The 20,454-nt window shown below is 38.8% G+C and overlaps 2 protein-coding genes across 2 annotated transcripts; one reads left to right on the forward strand and one right to left on the reverse strand.

Annotated features, from left to right (window-relative positions):
* Positions 1 to 280: 280 nt before the first annotated feature.
* LOC107601300 (ADP-ribosylation factor 1-like) lies at positions 281 to 9,614 on the reverse strand. The gene is made up of 5 exons (XM_016293447.1): positions 9,516 to 9,614; positions 4,354 to 4,511; positions 3,749 to 3,859; positions 3,539 to 3,663; positions 281 to 2,426 (listed from the first exon to the last, which is right to left on the reverse strand). Exons 2-5 carry the CDS (start codon positions 4,499 to 4,501, stop codon positions 2,265 to 2,267), a joined length of 546 nt encoding a protein of 181 aa, XP_016148933.1. The 5' UTR covers positions 4,502 to 4,511; positions 9,516 to 9,614; the 3' UTR covers positions 281 to 2,264.
* A 2,858-nt stretch (positions 9,615 to 12,472) lies between these two features.
* LOC107601233 (protein Wnt-9b-like) lies at positions 12,473 to 19,019 on the forward strand. The gene is made up of 4 exons (XM_016293326.1): positions 12,473 to 12,583; positions 13,710 to 13,963; positions 15,505 to 15,770; positions 18,542 to 19,019. The coding sequence occupies exons 1-4, from the start codon at positions 12,498 to 12,500 to the stop codon at positions 19,010 to 19,012; spliced, it is 1,077 nt and encodes a 358-aa protein (XP_016148812.1). The 5' UTR covers positions 12,473 to 12,497; the 3' UTR covers positions 19,013 to 19,019.
* Positions 19,020 to 20,454: the final 1,435 nt, after the last annotated feature.

Below are 20,454 nucleotides of genomic sequence, written 5' to 3' on the forward strand. Positions count from 1 at the left end.
TGTATTGGTGACATAATATGTAAATGATATGCGTGCGGCCCGTGAGACTTGCACTTGGACCATAGTGCGGCCCAGTGGGAAAAAAGGTTGAGAACCACTGTTATAAGGCATGCATTTGTCAATTTGATAACTATATAACTCTTGCCTTGTCCGCATCAGTTCCACAGCACCACCTGCAGATGAACTAGTGACATTACCACACCAAAGCTCAACCAATAGGACCCATGAAGATTTGAATATTGATAGAAGTTGTAAAATAAAGGAACAACAACATATCAAATGTAGTAGAGATCTCTTTATTATAGTGCATTTATCAGATGTTACAAGATGGGTTTAAAAAAAAAAAAGAAGCTAAAAACAAAAACCATTTCAGCAAAAGAAAAACGTGCACACGTTCCTTGCCATTATTTTACAGAATTTTTTTAATTAAAGCTTCAGATCTGAACATAGGATAGCTAAATGAAATCTGCAAGCTAAATACATTTTCATACTCATACACTTTAACTACTTGTCATAGATGTTGCTTATTCAAATAAATCTTTATCTACTACAGTAGATCTGTATCAGAATAACTAAAAGGCCAAAAAACATTTAGAGTTATGAAACATGAATTTTGGTGACAAAGGGGGAAGAAAACAAACGAATAAAATTCATTCATGTTGCTATCAAGTTTCACACATTGTGAAACGTCACCTATTCCCTTGTGAGAGGTCAGTACAGGGTTAGGACCACTGCGATCATTACAGCACAATGATCAATGCTGTATTCAACACTGCAGTTGCCTTTGGAATATGAAGGAAAGCAAAACGTGTTTTGTCAGTTTTGGATTATTACAAGATGCGTGTACACGTTCTCAAAGCGAACATCTCTCTGCTGGTGTTTTATTCTATCAGTGACGTGTTTCAAAATGAACTGGTGCATCAGGTAGAGCAGCCATCGACCGATGAAGAGAAACAAGGAAGGAGGAAAGAATGTGAGAAATGGAAGAGGGAGGACTAAAGCTGGCTGGAGGAGTTTGCATTTTGACCTGCAGCTGTTCTGCAATTCTCTCATACCAACCGAGGAACCACTGGAGCTCGTTGGTGACTCTGGATCAGTCTCACATGTGCCTGGATCTTCATCTATCTATCAGGCGCCTCAATTTTAGATCACAATAGGGAGAATGAATGCATCTCAAAAAGCCCTTAGTGGCCTCACCGGAACACTCATGAGATTCTGACTGTACATATGATGCAGGACAACTTGAAAGAGACCATAATAACCCAAAAAAATAATCACAACAATAAAAAAAAGAAAAAGAGCTAAAAGAAGAATCACTGGAGTGGGAGCAGCTCGCAAAAGGCCTCGCTGCTCCAGCAGAAGGTGCTCACTCCCTCCATACTCCCACAAACTCTCATCACTTCCGCAGTCCTCTCTTACATGGCAATCAAAACACATGTAAGGCTGTTAGTTAGTGCCTGGGATCTGATTGGATGATCAGCATGACCCAAAAAAACAACAAAAAATAAACTAACAGACACACAGGGTCAAAAGATTTCTTCCCCACAGGCAATAGTTTAAGACGCTGTACAAACTGACTTGGTGTAAACGAAAGGTTTCACAGGCTTGTTCTTGAATGCGCTTGACCGAGGACAGCAGTAGGGAAAGCGAGCTGGTGTTCACATGGAAAGCGTCATGTGACGTACCTGAAAGCATTAGCATGATTTTCAAATAACGCGAAGAAGAATGGATGGAAAAGAAATGTCACTTTATTGTCAGATTTTTTTCCCAACCTGATGCAGGTTACAATGAGTTTTATCAAATGTGGGGTCAAAGGATGGCAACTCACACCTTGTAACATTTTAGACATGCGTGATTGCTTTAAACATTGGGAAAGGGACAAATCAGGCCTATAGTCTGGTTTCAGTGTATTAGGTAACAGAAATATTTAACATCCTGGGTCATTCTTTGCGTGCAGAAAACCACGGGGAGAGGAGAGAGAAGAGAGAGAAAGAGAGAACCGTGCTGTACACTGAGTGTCTATTTTGAAAGGCACAGCAAGGCTACTCCCACCCTCAGTTCACACACACATACACACGTAAACACACACACTATTGCATGTGTATTATAGACAGCACTGGGCAGAGTCTCTGATGTATACAAGACTGAACAAGAGAAAGAAATAGATAAACTGGGAAACCGGGCAAGACTGAAACCAGTGCTGTCACCCTTCACACACATTCATACACACACAGCGCTGACAGAAGAGGAGAGGGTGGAATGGATCATTTAGCGTTTTTGAGCTGGTTGGAGAGCCAGTCGAGCCCTTCGTACAGGCCATCCCCACTGGTGGCGCAGGTGGCCTGGATGTACCAGTTACGATGACGCAGGGAATGAAGGCCCAGCTTATCTGTGATCTCGGCTGCATTCATCGCATTGGGCAGGTCCTGTTGCGCAACAGATGGAAAGAGCAATGCAGTCAAATACTGAGCTTTTTAAAAATATCTTTTTGGATTTGCTCGACACTGATTCATAAAAACCCAAGATCTTTCTGGCTATGCCTATTTTTACTGGTTGTGTCTGTGAAAATGTGCTGCCTGTCCTGCAGATGTCATTGTGTTCTGCTGAACTAACTTTAATGACTCATATGGGCCAGTTAATTTTAATGAATCAACAACCTAACCAAAAATGTGGCCAGTGTAGTAGTTAAAAAAGATGAGTTAGTGGTTTGAATCAGTCTAAAGCACTGGTGCATTTAATCTACAGCATTTACAGAGAGGGAATTTCTTACATCAAAATTTTGGGGTCAAGTCTCTTATGCTGACATTTCATTACATTACATTTTAAAAGAACTGTTTTCTATTTTAATATGCAAATTATTCCTGTTGTGACGAAGCTAGATTTTTTAGCAGCAAATCTGAAATAATTATAATATGCTGAATTGGTGCTCAAAAAGCTTTAAAAGAAAAGAAAAAGAAAAGTTATCAATGTTAAAAACAGCTGCTTAATATTTTTGTGTAACCAGTGATACTTTTTTCAGTATTCTTTGATAAATAAAAAGTTTAAAAGAAACACATTTATTTAAAGCTGAAGTATGTAACTTTTTTGTGTTCAAGATTTACTACATTTATATAAGCGAATAAACCATGAATCCATTTTCCAAACCAGCTTTAAAATAGAAATATTTCCTTGCAATGTAAAAGTCTTAACTCTCACTTTTGATCAATTTAATGCTGCTGAATAAAATGCCTGCTAAATAAAAGTATTAATTTCTTTAAAAAAAAAAAAATTAACTCCAAACTTTTGAGCAGCAGTATAAGCAAAATCGAGAAATGTGAAATATACCTTGATAAGAAAGAAACTAGTATACCTTAATTGAAATCGAATCAAATCCAAACAGAATTTGATTAAGAGCTGGCGAATCAGAATTAAATCAAATCAGAACAACTGTATTGATACCCAGACCAATCAATGAAACAGTCATACATGACATCAACCTGAATACTTGGGACTGCTGATGCTACTTGCGTTTAAAGAATTGAGTTTTTCTCTCTTTTACCTGTTTGTTGGCAAAGACGAGCAGCACGGCATCTCTCAACTCGTCCTCTGCCAGCATCCTCGTCAACTCCTCCCTCGCCTCATTCACTCGCTCCCTATCGTTACTGTCCACAACAAAAATCAGGCCTGTGGAAATAACAGTGACAGACTGAAGTATGCACTCAAGAGTTGCTCAATACCTGGTTCTCTGTGTGTATGTGTGGACACTCACCTTGTGTGTTCTGGAAATAGTGCCTCCAAAGCGGCCGGATCTTATCCTGACCGCCCACATCCCACACAGTGAAGCTGATGTTCTTATACTCTACCGTCTCAACATTAAAACCTGCAAAGAGAAAAGGGGACAAGTTAAACACTGGCTCAAAGAAAAGAGGGACAGATGGAATCAGGGTGAAAAGGCATGAACTTCTTGCATCTCAGGCTGGGGCCCCGCTCTAATAACACTACAGCCTGAGGGCAAACAATTTGACCATATATACACACAGACAGCAGAGAAAGAGATGGGATAGAGGGCTAAGATAGGACACAAAGAGATGGAATGAGATGGGGGAGGGACAATGGATAAAAGTAAAATAAAAGTTAAAAAAAACAGGAAACTTTTTTTTAAAAACCAAAGTAGGCCTATCTAATGACTGATTTCCGAGCCGGTTGAATTTATTCATGCCTTATAGCTTTTTATTGATGTTTTTTTTTTTTAATGCCCATGGAGAAAATAACATTTCCAGAACCAAGCACACTGAGAGAAATAAAACAGCAGCACTCATTTTATTGTTCAGAAATAAGGAAAACTGAGAAAGAAAGCATGGTAAGATTGCAGACCGATAGTGGGGATGGTGGTGACTATTTCTCCCAGTTTTAGTTTGTACAGGATGGTGGTCTTTCCCGCAGCATCCAAGCCCACCATCAGAATTCTCATCTCTTTCTTCCCAAAGAGATTCTTAAAGAGGCCTGCAAACATATTCCCCATGGTGGCGGATCTGCAGAGAACAGAGAAGGTAGATGGAATTAGATCTTATTCACCAGAGAAACAAGTGCGCAGCCATCTTTAGAATTTTGTCTTTGAACTTTGTTTTTGCGGTAGCCCTATAGCATCACTGTTGAAGAGTAATTAGCTGGTGAAGTGGATAAACTTTAACAAAAGATTTCATGTGCATTTTAATGTTTGAAGCAGATGTCATAAATGTCAGTAGACCAGAAAGATTTTAAAACAAGCGATTAATTCATAAATTCATACAAATTTACCTTCACATCGTGGAAATACAAAAGGAAGACAGAAAACAACTAGCTACATAAAGTCTATTGAGCAGAAAAATGCCTCACTCAAGTCACTGTCCAACTGAAATTGACCAAATCATTACTGACCCAAAAAAAACAACAGCAACTTCATTACTACTGGCAAACAATATTTTGACTGCCTGAAGATTGTGTCACATAATAGCAATGATCAGGGTGGAGACTGAAAAAACAAAAGCTTAAACCCTGCAAGGGGTGATGCTTCAAGTCAAAGCACTCAACCCCAAATCACTCTGCAGTAGGTTGTAAATTCAGGTACCTGCTAAATAAATGCATAGCACTCATTTGAAAGAAATTAAAGACCCAAATGACACAATCCACAATCATTTACACGGGAACTGATTAAGCGTTCAATGTGCCATGAATGCTTGTTATGGTTCAACCATATCTGACTCTGGGGAAACAAGTGTAGGTCAAGGCTGATTCACCATGTGAAGAGAAAAGAGGAGGGAGGAGAGTCAGAGAAACAAAAGGCCCAGCAGTGATGAGGTGAATGCAAGATGCCATCGGTGGAAAGAAGAGTACAGGACGTAACCAGAAACCTGACAAACCTGTAAGAGGAGACACCTGCCCTCTGAATTAATCAGAGACACATAGAGAGAGAGCACTGGAGATCCTGGTCCCCATCGACTGAGTTACACTCTAATCCCAACTGTAACTCAAGCGACAAACTACAGTTTTAGACAATGAAGCCGCCATATCCCTATTCAGACTGTCAGTCCATCTCTCCTTTCTTGTGCCTAAATGACATGGCACATGTTTGAAGAATTATAAACCGCCAAACATAGTAATTCCTAAATGTGTTTGTTTTCATGCAATAGATGGGTTACCTTGTTAATCTGATTTAAAACCTGTAATGTTTGAAAAATGTATATACAAAAGAGCTGTACTGATACAATCATTCATCAGTCTACTTATTACATTGCTACTTCAGCCTTTGCATATTTTAATTTATAATTTTCAGCAGTTAATAAAGAAGAAGGTCATCTAAAGCCTGAACTCTAAAACCACTGAGTCCGAGTCCAGAAAGACTTGCTGTTTTGGACAAAAGTGCAGATTGAATCTGATTCACTGAGCTTCACTTATGCGTTTGCCACTGTTTCAATCATGATTTAATTATAACGCCATGAAGCACAGTGACATTATGAACTGTGATGTGTATCATGATGAGTACTGTATTGTGAAGCAGCAATACCCTACACTGTACAAAATACATTTTGTGCAAAAATAATTCAGAAGACTGCAGCTGCACAAAAGATAAAAAGATGTCGTTCACAAGTACTTCATCTGAAGGAATGTACATTGTCTAGTCTACCGAGTCTAATTGTGGCACAAAAGTTAGGCGCTAAGAATGGTGTGAGAACACACCCAGTGAGATTGTGAGAGCAGTGTCCTTTGGGTAAAAAGAAGAGAGGTGGGGCTTCAGAATGCAGTGACACCAGAGTTAAAACAAAGTCCCAACAGAACAAAATGATTACATAAGCCTCAAACTATTTGAAAAACACCCTTTTTGTTTAAATGATGTGCTCTACAAGGGGCCACATCATTGGAAGAAGTCCCTGCAAATACAAGGAAGTGCTACAAAAAAAATTGACTCATTCTGTAACTTGCACGTATTTTCACAGATTGACTCACTGATCAGTCAGTTGGGTTGCATTATGGTCGATGTGTGTTTCAGATAAAGAAAGAAAAGGTAAGACCAGACGTTTTGGAAAAACAATGGACCAATTCAAAGATTTTCAATCGGCCATAGGGAATGTCAGCAACGAATTAAGCCACATCAATTATTTACAAGAACCAAAGAAGTTGAATTATTGAGCAGAAAAGGTGAAACAAGAAGCTCTTGCTAATGAAGTTGATGTAGTCATAACTGTACACTAAACACTGTCCTGTGTAAATAAAGCTAGATCCTCACACATTACATTGAAGATTACCTAGATCATCAGTCTACAAAGCCTTGATTAAATTAAAAAAATATATATGATGCCAGTAATATGTTTCAATAACCATGTCTTAACATTTAAAAAAATGGTTGTTGAGTGAAAGTTTGCTCTTTCTCCACAGTGATTCACTTTGTCCCTCTGTGCAGCAACACATTTAAAAATCATGCATCAGATGTGATGAGTATTGCGGACTCTTTTTTTCTGTTGTTGTTTCCACTGGTTACAACAGACTGAACTAGTCATGCTGAAACTGATGGCATTTAAGGTTAAGCCCAAGCTTAAATAATGACCCCATTCTTACTCTGAAGTCTTCAGTTTAATACTTAAATGCAGAGTAACAGTCACATACGCTACCATTCAAACGTTTGGGGTTGGTAAGTTTTATTTAATGATTTAGAAAGAAATCTCTATTGCTCACCAATGCTACATTTATTTGATAAAACTGTAATATTGTTAAATATTATTACAATTGAAAAGAACTCTTTTCTATTTTAAAATCTAATTTATTCCGTTGATGCCAAAGTTGAATTTTCAGCATCATTACAGTCTTCAGTGTCACATGATCCTTCAGAAATATGCTGATTTAATGCTCAAGGAACATTATTATTTTACATTTTTGATCAACTGAAAGTTCAAATCTTTTGTAACATTATATAAGTTTAATCTGAATTTTGATCAATTTACAACATCCTTGCTAAATAAATTATTTAAATCATTAAAAAAAAATCTCACTGAGCCCAAACTTTTGAACAGTAGTGTAAATTGTGTTTCTCCTGTGCAACTCCAGCAGCTGTCTGCTAACATTTACTATAACTGACTTTCCCTAAACACCTTACACACAGAAAATGTTTATATACCCTGCAGGGAGTATCAGCAAACAACATTCCTGATATTTGGGAATGAAAATGAAAAAAAAAGTGACAACAGTTTTACAAATGTTTAAACAGAAACTCTTAAGACTTAGCTTTTATTAGAAAACCTTAATAAAGTCAATCTAAATACTGATGAATAAAGTTATGCATGAAAGACAGAATGCTTTACAAACTCTGGCAAATTAACAACTCGTAATGAGAGAAATCAACACCTTCCCATCCAGCAGAGTCATCATGTACATAAACATGTACTTTTAGGTAATGTACAAAAAACATAAAAACAAACCAGGTGTCAAATACATCCAGATCTCTAATGAGTCAATCAAGTGAGATTAAACACTCTTGATACATGCAAGATATTAGAATGAAAATGCTCTTCAAACGTGCAAAAAGATCAAAGACTGAAATGGTTACGACAACCCATTTTTATCAGGCATACTAGGAAGTGAGAGCATTACAGATTCAAGAGCAGAAGAAAAAAAAAATCACATGACAACATCTGATCCCATCCACAGTTTCAATGTTGCGACAGACAGCCAATTATAGCGAGAAATGCTTTCTAACTAGAAATCAACACGCCAGTCATTCTAGAATGAAAATGCTCTTCAAACGTGCAAAAAGATCAAAGACTGAAATGGTTACGACAACCCATTTTTATCAGGCATACTAGGAAGTGAGAGCATTACAGATTCAAGAGCAGAAGAAAAAAAAAAATCACATGACAACATCTGATCCCATCCACAGTTTCAATGTTGCGACAGACAGCCAATTATAGCGAGAAATGCTTTCTAACTAGAAATCAACACGCCAGTCATTTATAATCAGGGTGACTGGGAGGCTGCTTACGAAACACCTTACAATTCAACAGAAGCGGTACAACCACAAGTATAAAAACAGATCCAGTTCTCTCATCTGACCTAGAACTGAATGGAGGTTAAAAGAATCATCATTTACAGCGAACTACAACTACACTTCGAGTGAATCGATTCCTTCATACATTACAGTGGAAACCTGGTGTTTGGCACCTGCTAGTTCTGCAGACAAATGAAAGATGTCATCCTATCACTGTTCTTTTTTCCCCACATACTCTGTTTTCTATGATGCAAAAGACTGGATCAATCCTGTTCTCGCTTGTCAAAAAGCAAACCGCTTTAGACATGCATAAGGTTACCAACAATTATACAGGCATAACGTAATTTCTGGTGAACTCGTAAAAACAGACGCAACACTTCACAATTGAAATAAAGCGATAGAAACGACGAAAGGAGCGATCTCAGAAACACGGCCTAACAATCATTCGCACTAACAGAATACGCACAGTAACTGTAATGCTGACTTTGAGTCACTGTGATCTATTCATTCGTTCAATTCCTCATTCATTTACGTTTACACTGCTAGCTAAGAGACCAACTAGATCTCATAATCTATGCAGACTGTCAGCGTAGGAGCCGTTCATTATGAAGGGAGCGTTCTGCTTGTGTCGCGAGCGACGCCTTGTCGCCTGCTATGTGCTAAGAGCGCAGGCGAGATAACTAGATCGCTCCACTGTTTACTTCACTGCTACTTATTTACCCCGGTCACTCCTGACGAACTATACAGTTTTGAAGACGGTAAAAAAACATGTTTACGAGAAAAGGGTGCGCTGAAAGTGTCTGTATATTCGGATAAGTAGACGCGAACTGGTTGTGCAGTTCCACATCAGCTAAGCAAACATCCGTTAGTTAGCCTGCTAGCCTCCCTGACTGAAATGATCATTCTTTAAAAGAAGCCACTGTTTCTCTTGGATACATGTAGACGACAGATACATTAAAAGACCTCTGTGTGACATACGTCAGAATGACAACGCGAAATGTGTCGTTACGGCATTATTTACCTTTTGGTGCAGTTTCGCTACAATTTTTCCGGTTCTCCACCTCACCGCTAAAAAACAAAATGGCGTCTTTCTCTAGTCCGAGGACAGTGGCGTCATGGGCCCCGCCTTCGCGTAAGTGTTGTCCAATCAAATTGTCCAAAGTGTCTGCGAAACCCCACCCCGTTATTGTCGTCGTCCAATGACTGCATCGTGGGCGTGAGGGCCGAGGTACGCGTGTACAGACAGCCTCTTCCCATGCAAAATGAAAGATGAGTCGGCCTGAATATGTTTAGCAGATATATGTCTCTGATGCTACACTCATGTTTTCGAAGCGCGCTAACCAGAGGAATGAGTAATTATGAAGTAAAAGGATAAATGAATTGAAGGTTGTGTTGGAAGAGGACTTTATAAATATAGGACAGGCAGATAAGCTGCTTTGAGTGTAGCCTGTAGCGCTAACATAGGTACTGTATGAGGTTACCCTCTAGTGGCAAAGATGCTACAACGTGTCAGGTGCATTGTCCTACATCGCCTGTAATAATAATAATAATAATAATCTTTATCTGACCCTCTAACTCTAGCACTCTCTATTCTAATTCTATTCTTTAAAAAAAGTGTCCCTTTTAGACTTGCACTCTATTTATTTACTAACTGCTTGTTTTCTTTGAACAAAAACTACCACTAGCTTCTCTATCTTTTTGTATTCTATCTATTTGTTTTCTTTTTATTTATTATGCAATTAACATTAAAGCAAAAAAGGCCTCTAACACTAGCTTGCTCTATTCTTTTTCTATTCTATCTCTTTTCTTTTTATTATGTAATTAAAAAAAACCTTGCCACGTGTACTGCGTTAATCTAACTGAGACTTGTCATTGCTCTTTTGTTGATTTTGATTGCTTCCATTGTCCTCATTTGTAAGTCGCTTTGGATAAAAGCGTCTGCTAAATGACTAAATGTAAACGTAATAATAATAATAATAATTTGTCATGTCTTAAATCCTTTAATCAAATACTTAGCAAGGTTATTATAGTTAAAAAATGAAACCATTTATTATTATTTTATTTTTTTGTTTGTTTGTTTGTTTTTTGTCTTGTTTGTTGTTTTTTACTTGACATTAAAATAAACGTTTAGTGAAATAAAATAGAGAAAAACGTGAGCTTATTTTTATTTCAACTATAGCCAGGACAATAAACATCTATGAAAACTATTTAGACATATTAAAAAAATAATCATAAAAATAACAAATCACACACCAGAATTACTAAAGCTTTAACTAAACTTAAAATTGAAAATATAAATATCAAATATTTAAATGTATAAATCCTATAAAACGTATCTCAGTGATAGGCCTACTAAAATAACACTGATACTTAGAAAACATTAGTTAAACATACATGTTTGACACTTTTATTTGTATTTTCTTATTTATTTATTAGTCATTTTTTCTTAAATGTTGATGATATACTAAAACATAAAATCAATAGTCCACCAGATGGTGTAATATATTCTCCTTGATCCACTGAGTTTTACTGCATTAATTCTGCAGAATTTAGACAGAGTATAGTCCAGTCAGCAGAGGGTGCTACAGTTAAGACAAACCAAGCAAGTGCAAATCCACTGAAGCCACAAAGCTACAACTACTGGCAACTCATTGACGATTGTACTTGGATGGCACATCCAAAATTTTAGGTTAGTGTGAGACAAGTTACTCATCTGGGTAAGCTAAGCAGTGACGATTTGAGGTACTGTTAACATAAAAGCTGGGTACCTGGAGAGTCTGCCATTAAATGAATGAAGCTAATTCTATTTTTAGGCTGAAGCTTCTTTCAAGTTGCACCAACAGCAATGATGAAGAAATATGACCAAAATGGGCCTTTTCGAATTCAGACCTAAAAAAAATACCTAACATGCATAAATGGACCAATTGTTGGAAAGATAAATCTGTTTTTGGTGTTATAGTAACAGCCCAATAAAGTTTACTTTTTTTGTTTTTGGGAGTGTGAAAAATACCATTCTCAAGGACTAACTTCCGCAAATACAAGTTCATCTAACAACTTTTCATCTAACAACAATATTTTCATCTACAGTGGCACCGATCAAGAGTCTTGTGTCAATATATTACTGTCAACAAGATAAACTTATTTTAATAAATAGTGACATGCCTAACACTCATACATTTAGTATCAGCTTAAGTGTTGTCTGCTGTATCATTTCAAAGTCCTCAAAACAATTTTAAACTAAACAAATGGATCTCTATTCAAGAATCCAACACTAATGATTGTGTCTCCTCTTAAACATTATATTCACCCGTATTTTTCACATTTCACAAACAGGCCTGTGTCTCATTTGTATTGTTTGGATTGGTCACCGCAAGCCGGAAGTGCACCTGGCACATCTCCGTCATAAAGGTGGGTGTCTTAAACAAAGAAGGTGACATCATAAGGGAAATGTGGAGTTGGCCAGTCACTGATGGAGGCCAGAGGAACTGAGATGAAAGATCAGTCATGATTAGCTCATTATAACTTGTGCTTAGTGATGACAACAGCATCAAAGACGCCAGTGGGTTAATGATGCTGAGGAAATGAGAATGGAGCCACAGTTTGTAAACAAGGTGTTAAAATTAAACAAGAGTAAACAGACACTCATTATCCTTATACTGAACTCAGAAAAGACAAAAAATTTATAGCAAGTGTTGATATATTTTTTTAATCCATATCTTCCATGATCAGAAAGAAAAGGAAAGTTGTCTGAATCAGCCCTAAATAAATGTGAACCATTCAGCAGGTAGACGCACCTGCTAATATGTAGGGAAATATCGTTTCCCTGGCAATGGGCGGAGTGACTGATGATCCAATAAGTTTGGCGTGCCTCACCCCTCTCGGGACCGCGCCTCCCCAAGGGCTAAAATGAGTTTCTGCCCCTTTAAGAAGTTGAGCTGTCCAGCACAGCTGGGATTTCAACACGGACAGATAGCGCAATGAAGAGCAGGGTCGACCCGTCATCATGTGCACCGGGCTTCCGAGGACTGCCTGTCCGCTGCGACTTTTTGCCCTCTGCATCCTTCTTTCCCACGCAGCAGCCTATTTCGGGTCAGCAGAGACTTTTATATCCTCTATCTTTTCTGAATTCATGGAAATAGCCTCTGACTGCATTATTGTTGTATTTCACATGGAATCGAATCATTTTAAGTTGCGGCAACAGGTGGAGATATTTGGTGATGTTGGATGTCCCATGCGCAATTACGCATATCTTGTTATTGGTTATATGTTTAACAATCACGTTTAAAACCTACATTGCAGGTTGTCTGTTACAAATAATCAAATGAGGCTAAATTAAATAATTATTTGTTTAATGTGGTATTTTAAAAAGATCTAAAATGAATCATTTAAATAAGGAAGACCTTTTGTCTGCTCTTAAAAAGTAGCTGCAAGTAACACAATTCGATGTAATTTATGTTTTTTTTTGTTGTTGTTATTGTTTTTAAAACACTGATGTGTCTAAAAAATTTCAATAGTGTGCTTCTGGTCGATTATTGGCGTTGAGCGCAGCGCAGTGTATGGATCCAGATGTCTTCCGATGGTTTGGCACCGCGTCCTTGCCCTCGCACTACCTGATAATTAAGATCTTTCTGGCTTACGCTCATAGGACGTTGCCCCACTAGTGTTTATAATAAGAATCCTATAAACACGTAAAAACACTCTGCAATTGGTTTTTATTTAAGAGTGCTTACTTAAGTTTGTTAAGCGCCACAGTAGTGTTTCCAAAAGTCAAGGGCGCTCAGACTGAATGACTGGGGAAAGAGCACGTGTAGTTTTGTGCATTATTTATTCAAACAAGACTATTCAAATTAGGTATTTAAACACATATTCAAAGCACATGTGTCATCACTCGGGCATTCTAGAAAAAAAAAGTTAATTTGTTGCCTTAAGTTTTCAAATACAGTAACTTTAGTGCCAACGTTTAAACTCTGAAAACGTATTGGAAATTGGGGTGAGATAAATAATTGTGACAAGTTAATCTGAAGATGTTTTATAACATTATGATGAAAACGTTTTACACTCTGTCTGATGTTCTAAAATGTCTTGAAGGTCTATTTTAGTGTATTCTAAATATATGGTGTTTGTGAACCAATCAAAATGAACCCCCTGCTGAAAAATAAATGAGAGGTTTCAGAATAAGTCGTTTTAGTGACTGTAGTGTGCATGTTATCGTTAGCCTTACAGGTCGCGAGCCACTGGTCTTTCTGCCCGGTCCTTTTGCCAACGAGCCTCCGAACGGTAAAGCGCACCTGAAGCAATGCGAGCAGATGACTTTGACGCGCCGGCAAAAGCGCTTGTGCCGGCGAGAACCGGGGCTGGCGGAGACTCTGAGGGAATCTGTCCGTCTCAGCCTCCTGGAGTGCCGCTATCAGTTCCGCAACGAGCGCTGGAACTGTAGTATGGATGGCCGTGGAAGCCTTTTAAAACGAGGTAAGATATATGACACCCTTCTCACAATATTGGTGTTCCATTCTGAAAACTTGATTTTAAAAAGCAAATTTCTGTACAATTTGAAACAAATATTAAGTGTTATTAACATTGCTTTTACCATCTCAAGCTAAATGTACAAATGTTTTGTGAAATGTTTTACAATATGTTGGAATATGATAAGGTTGACAGTTCAGCCATTTTTAGCCTTGCGCTCAAGGTCATGAAACTACAAGTTGTCGTTTATGGAATTGTTCATAATTTTAATAAGATGTTTTTTTCCAAATAAAATGGTATGTCCATTTAAAGACAGACAGACAGATAGACAGACAGATAGATAGATAGATAGATAGATAGATAGATAGGCTACTAGTCTTTGTTTAACTAGAAACAGAGTTGATGACAGGAGAAGGAAAACAAAACAATTTATAATTAATTAAAATGAAATAAAAAAGTTATTTCATGTTTGTTTCGTTAGGAACATATAATATCACATAGTAAAAAATATAAAAACTGTTTCATTGTTGAAGCAATTGTTTCATGTTAACATGGAACAGAAAGAAATGACCGAATCTTGTGAGTTTAAACCCCACAAAACACAATTGTACAATTTGCTGTTTGGTAGCCTTAAATTAGTCAGTACTACTTGTATATTGTCAGAAAGGGAATGTTTTAGCATTAACAACTATGCAGAAACCTCCATGTGGTGCCTGCTTCCAAACGAACATGCGCAGGATGTGAATGTGAAAGCCATGCGTAGGTCAGTCCGCTGGTAATTAGGGACTTGGGAAGCGCGGAATCCCTGTGCGGTGAGGCCTCGCGGGGCCAGTTGAAGTATTTTTATCTCGCGGAAAAGCGCCCAGTTCTCAGAGGAAAAGGGCGGCGTGGTCGCGCGCTTTCATCTGACAGAAAACCTAGTCAAAATAATAATTAATTGGATCAAAATACACGCCTTGCCTCAGCTCTGATCTAAGCAAACAATAATACGAGGAGGTTGCAAGGGATTATGCTTAATAAAGGATCGTGACAAAATACTGCACTTAGCACTTCATTGGAAAAGTTGTAGGCTATAGTTCATGGTAGGGTTTGCATTATACCTACAGGCATGATAAGGGTGGCCTTTCCGTTTAAAGTCGAGTTTTAAATAATAAATATGGTAATAGAAATGTATTTCAAATGAAAGATAACGCATAGCTACAAACAAAGATCCAGTAGGCTATATTTATGTTACTGTGGACATATTTCTATAGCTACTCATATCCACTTTGTTATCAGTTATCAAAACTGTTTCAGAATTGCATTATTTGCAATCAGAGATTATTGTTTTTATTATAGGCCTATTAGTTAATTCCTACAAAGTGCTTAGTATTTAGCTTGTAATGTGAACTCCTCATGTCGCCCCTATGAGGTGACCTATTACATCAAATCTTTTATTACGTTCGTACTCTTATTTCAATGCACGTTATTTAAAACATGGTTCAAAAGCGCTAATAGGCTGGTTTTATTTATGTGTACGACTTTTTATGAATGCATCACTTCACCAGGCTTTAAAGAGACGGCCTTCCTGCTCGCGGTGTCATCAGCAGCGTTGTCTCACGCGCTGGCCAAAGCGTGCAGCTCGGGGCGCATGGAGCGCTGCACCTGCGACGATTCTCCTGGGCTGCAGCACCGCGAGGCCTGGCAGTGGGGCGTATGCGGGGACAACCTCAAATACAGCACTAAGTTTCTCAAGAAATTCTTGGGGCAAAAACGGGTCAGCAAGGACCTGCGTGCCCAAATCGACGCTCACAACATTAACGTCGGCATCCGGGTAAGACGCAAAATATTAAGCGGCCTATTTAAAAATAATAATAATAATAATATCATGTAGGCCTACGCTTTTAAGAGTAAAGTTTACAAAGGTGGGGGGACGATGGTTCCCCAGTGAACCATTCTTTAAAAAAAAATATTTTTGTCTTAATTTGCAGAACATGTAAATAATATAAACGACCTTTTGCACTATAAAGATCATTTAGTAGAACTGAAGGGTTCCATGGATTCTTCTAAGAGTGTAGTCTGCATGATCCAGTGTCCTCCAAAGCTTGTATAGAGAACATCTGTAAGGGTTAACTCTCTCACACACACTATACAGTCCTCTCTTGGTTGATGGGGTGCGGTCTTCAAGTTCATTGTTGCCCAAAGGAGAGTTCAGCGAGTGGGGTGAGGCAGGTAGGTGAGCAGGTATTGGCCAGCTCTCTAGAGCCAGGTGTTCCTTCACCTGGTCCAGGCATGACAGCGCTTGCTGTGGAGGCCCTCTTCAAAATTAGAGGTCTCCCATGAGGGCGATTATGCAGAGGCCTCTGTAATATACGAGCATTTTTTCCACTTACTGTATGCCTCCCGCTCTACCAGTCTTACTGCTGCCGCTGCCGCTGCCGCCACTCAGACCTTCATAAATCCTCATAACATCCCTCAAAACAGTTCTGTTACCAGGAGACTGGCAGCCTCAGAGTAAGACAGAGGGAACGAAAAAGGGGGAGGGTTTACGAGGTTCACAGAAAGAGTAAGAAAAGAACGGCTGGACAAACTCGGATCTTATCTTATCAGTCTCCAGTTTTGTTGTTTCCCACAGTTGACACCTCAGGCCACAGATGGCGGTTAACAAAAACAAGCAAAGGTGGCTGAGGTCTTGTTTTCCACTCCCCTTTCAGATTCTCTCCGTTTCCTCACTTCTTCTCTGTATTGCTCATGTGGCCCTGGGGTGGGAGCTCATACCTGTGTAGGGTGGAACACCCCCATCGACCATTTGACCTCCCCATCTCCCCTTGGGCCCTTTTAGATAGACTGATTTGCTCTGCAGCTGCCTCCATATGTCAAATGAAGAGAGGAGCATGAATAGGAGAAATAGATCAACAGTCAACAAGTAAATAATGTGATTTGGCTCCCAAACTCAGAGTACCAATACTTCGAAATTGAAAAAGGAGTGCGAGAGAGTAACAGAACAAAGATGTGCCGATCTGAGCATAGATCAGGGATGGTGGTCTTCAAGAGGTGCAGGTCAGAGTTGAAAGACCGCCAGCTCAGGCATTCCCCCTGCATCCATCATCTACACCATGTCAACCCAATGTTTTTAGCTCAGGGCTATGGAGTCCCAGAGTATCAGCAGAATTACTTGAACAACTTATAATTTTGGATAACATGCTGTTCCACTTTTACAACTTCTATGTTCATTTCCCTCCCCACTTTTGGGGAGATAATCAATAGCAATATATTAATGTGACTTCCCAACCATGTAAAATAGTTCTCTCTAGGCCAGTGGTTCCCAACGTTTTGGACTCTAAGGCTCCCAACTGTCCACAACGATATTTGAAGGCCCCATGATTTTTTCAGTTGTTCATGATTTTTGTTTAAGAATCGAGAAGAAGGATTTTAAAAATACACTTACTCACAATATCTAACCGATTTAACATTAAAAAAACATATTCATTTGTACATTCAAAGCCCATGGAGCTTTAAGATTTTAATTTACATGACTTTTTAGGTCTAGAAATTCTACTCTTAAAACTAAGGTACCTCATATATCCCCATTTTCCAAGGCCACAGGAATCCTGCTTCCTCAAAGAAAAAAAATCAGTTTTTGAGAGTGCGAATAAAAAAGAAATATCTTGAATTGTTTTGTTTCATTTGAAGGAATTTTAAGTCAAGGTGAGGCCCCCTTGGAAGTTTGCTGAGGTCCCCTAGTCACCCGCGGTCCCTTGGTTGAGAACCACTTATCTAGGGCCCTTTTACACCAATGCAATATGGAATAAATTAAAATAAATCACCAACGAAAGCCCTGTTCACACCAAGTGTGAAACCACTCATGATTAGTGCGGTAAACTAGGGAATCTCGAGTAAACTCAAATTTGATTCACAGTAATTATCAGACTTGGGCTTTGGACATATGACTAAAAGCTTAGGTTACACTTCATTTTAAGGTGTCCTTGTTACAGTGTAATTATATATTTAAGTACTGAGTAATATTAATTAACTACATTACATACAACTTACTATATGGTTAGGGTTAGCATTAGGGTTTGGCTTATGGTTACTTGCATGTAATTATGCATAATTTATTGTTATTATAATAGTAAGTACTGTAACTACATTACATATAACTTACTATATGGTTAGGGCTTGCATTAGGGTTTGGCTTATGGTTACTTGCATGTAATTATGCATAATTTATTGTTATTATAATAGTAAGTACTGTACATGTAACATGTTTAACAAGGACACCTTAAAATAAAGTGTTACCAAAATATATATCTTATTGGCTGGTGCATTTCATCACCGGACATGAAAAAAAAAATCAACACAATCGCTGAAGTGTGAATAGCTTTATAAAAATGTATTGTTTCTTTTTAAAATCTTCTTCAGTACCAAATATCCATGTGAAAAGGTCATAGCCAATCCAATAAGCGAGACCAAACTTCAGCATCCCATATTGAATATTGAACTTCCTCTCCTCAGAAAGTTCCTGTTTCCTTTTCACAGGATCATAGTGTTGTATTTGGCGTACTGTGTTCATGTCTTCACCACTGTCTTTTCATTTCCTCTCAGGCGGTGAAGAGTGGTCTTAAGACTACTTGTAAGTGTCACGGTGTCTCCGGTTCTTGTGCTGTGAGAACATGCTGGAAGCAGCTCTCCCCGTTTCAAGACACAGGCCATCTGCTGAAGTACCGCTATGACACAGCCATTCGAGGGCATAGTGTTACCAACTCCGCCACTGGAGAGATCGAGCTGGCAAACCCACGGCGCCACAGCAACACAGGTCCCCGTCTGCGGCCCACCGAGCTGGTATTTCTGGAGGAGTCACCCAGCTTTTGCAGGCCATCGCGCTACTCCCCCGGGACGGCTGGCAGACCGTGTTCAAAGGACACCAGCTGCAGCAGCCTGTGCTGTGGACGGGGCTACAACACGGCCCTCCACCTCACCACCCTCTCCTGCCACTGCCAGGTCCGCTGGTGCTGTCACGTCGAGTGTCAAACCTGCCTCCGAGAGGAAGAGGTCTACACCTGCAAAAAACACTGATAGCAAGAAGGAGACTGAGAAGACAAAGTGGAAATTGAAGAAGGTTGAGGATTGTTAATGTGTTGGCTAGACAACTATTAGAATTGTGAGAAGTTTGGAGGTTGTGATAAGGAAAAAGGTGTTGAGGATGATCTGCCAGTCTTACCTGGCTTAGTTGTGATGGATAAATCCCTTTCTTAAAGTCTGGGCTCCCACATGGAGTTCCGAAAAAACGTTTAGGAGGAATATGTCCATTTAATATGACCAATCAGTGCCTGAACAAGCATACATAAGTGCCTTTGACAGTTCTTCCAGCATTCCTCCACCACCCCAGCTCCACCTTCTTGATTGATTACCACAAAAACCAGTCAAGGAAATCTTACTTTTGTTCTTCAGCTCAAATCCTTTAACATGGACAGCAAGTAAAATATGTATACCTCCTCTTCATTAAAGATTACATGAACCCGTTAACTCATGACACAAGTGTGCGCAAACCTGGCCATGGGTTTCAGAGCATTTGTGAGATGCTTGACTAGATTGAAATTTGCTTTTCTGCTGTCAAGGAAACTAAATGGGACATTCCATATGTTTCCTAGTTTAGTGGAGGTTTGAATTGAACCAGACCACTTTTTTCTTCTGCAGCAATAAACCAACCTCACTGGGAGGTTGGCTGTTGAATGGTCTGTGTTGATCACACACTTATGGCAATGGACTAGAGATCTGTGATGTGTAGTTATACTCAAACTGATAGTTTGGAAGTGAGACGGCGGTCTGCTCACTCATATTTCTGACTGCTTGTACTGTATATCTCTCTATTGCTCTGAGAGTCCACATATGGCTTCAAAATATACTGAGAGTATGAAGCACTTATGAATGCATTTATTTGTGAATATTATGATAGTCTTTTATATGTAGTGAAGAAAGTACTTGTGTCTGTTACGGTATGCACAGTTATAATGCTTAACAAAGATATATTACAAATGCGGGGGGGGTGGTCATGCTGATAAACTGGAAATCTACTGAGACACAGTCTACTTTCATAGACTTCTAATGAATTTTAGAGAAAGTTATATAATCAGAAATGTTTTGTCTTATATATTGAATGGCCATTAAATGGCTGTATCTGGTAATAGATAGGAATGTATTTATTGCAATTTAGATAAAACTGATCAACTGCTGCACCAACTTCGAGTACACACTTATTGGTGTATTCCAGACTGCATTCACAAATGTACACCCTTTTATTTACATTTGCCATATTGCTGCATGATTTCCCGCTTTTCTGTGTAGAAGTATGCCAAAAACACAAGCATTAGGGTTCGGACAGAACAAAGTGTGTCATTACAGCATGACCCAAACGTCACCTCTCCCTACAGCTGCATATAGTGTGTGCAAACATCTGGGCTTCTGAGTATTTAGTCTTTATTCTACGGTTTCCCATCAAGGGCAATGAGAGTGAGTAT

The sequence above is a fragment of the Sinocyclocheilus grahami genome, unplaced genomic scaffold (assembly GCF_001515645.1).
Source record: "Sinocyclocheilus grahami isolate Dianchi unplaced genomic scaffold, SAMN03320097.WGS_v1.1 scaffold302.1, whole genome shotgun sequence".
Classification (NCBI taxonomy): Eukaryota; Metazoa; Chordata; class Actinopteri; order Cypriniformes; family Cyprinidae; genus Sinocyclocheilus; species Sinocyclocheilus grahami.

Bases quoted from the DNA above. Each gene is read 5' to 3' on its own strand.
- LOC107601300 (XM_016293447.1), bottom strand. From the start codon at position 4,501: ATGGGGAATATGTTTGCAGGCCTCTTTAAGAATCTCTTTGGGAAGAAA. The intron at 3,860-4,353 runs GTCTGCAATCTT...TTCTCTTTGCAG, and splicing joins CACCACCATCCCCACTATCG to GTTTTAATGTTGAGACGGTA. The intron at 2,427-3,538 runs GTAAAAGAGAGA...GTTGCGCAACAG, and splicing joins TCGTCTTTGCCAACAAACAG to GACCTGCCCAATGCGATGAA.
- LOC107601233 (XM_016293326.1), top strand. From the start codon at position 12,498: ATGTGCACCGGGCTTCCGAGGACTGCCTGTCCGCTGCGACTTTTTGCC. The intron at 12,584-13,709 runs GTCAGCAGAGAC...TGTTATCGTTAG, and splicing joins CACGCAGCAGCCTATTTCGG to CCTTACAGGTCGCGAGCCAC. The intron at 15,771-18,541 runs GTAAGACGCAAA...ATTTCCTCTCAG, and splicing joins ACATTAACGTCGGCATCCGG to GCGGTGAAGAGTGGTCTTAA.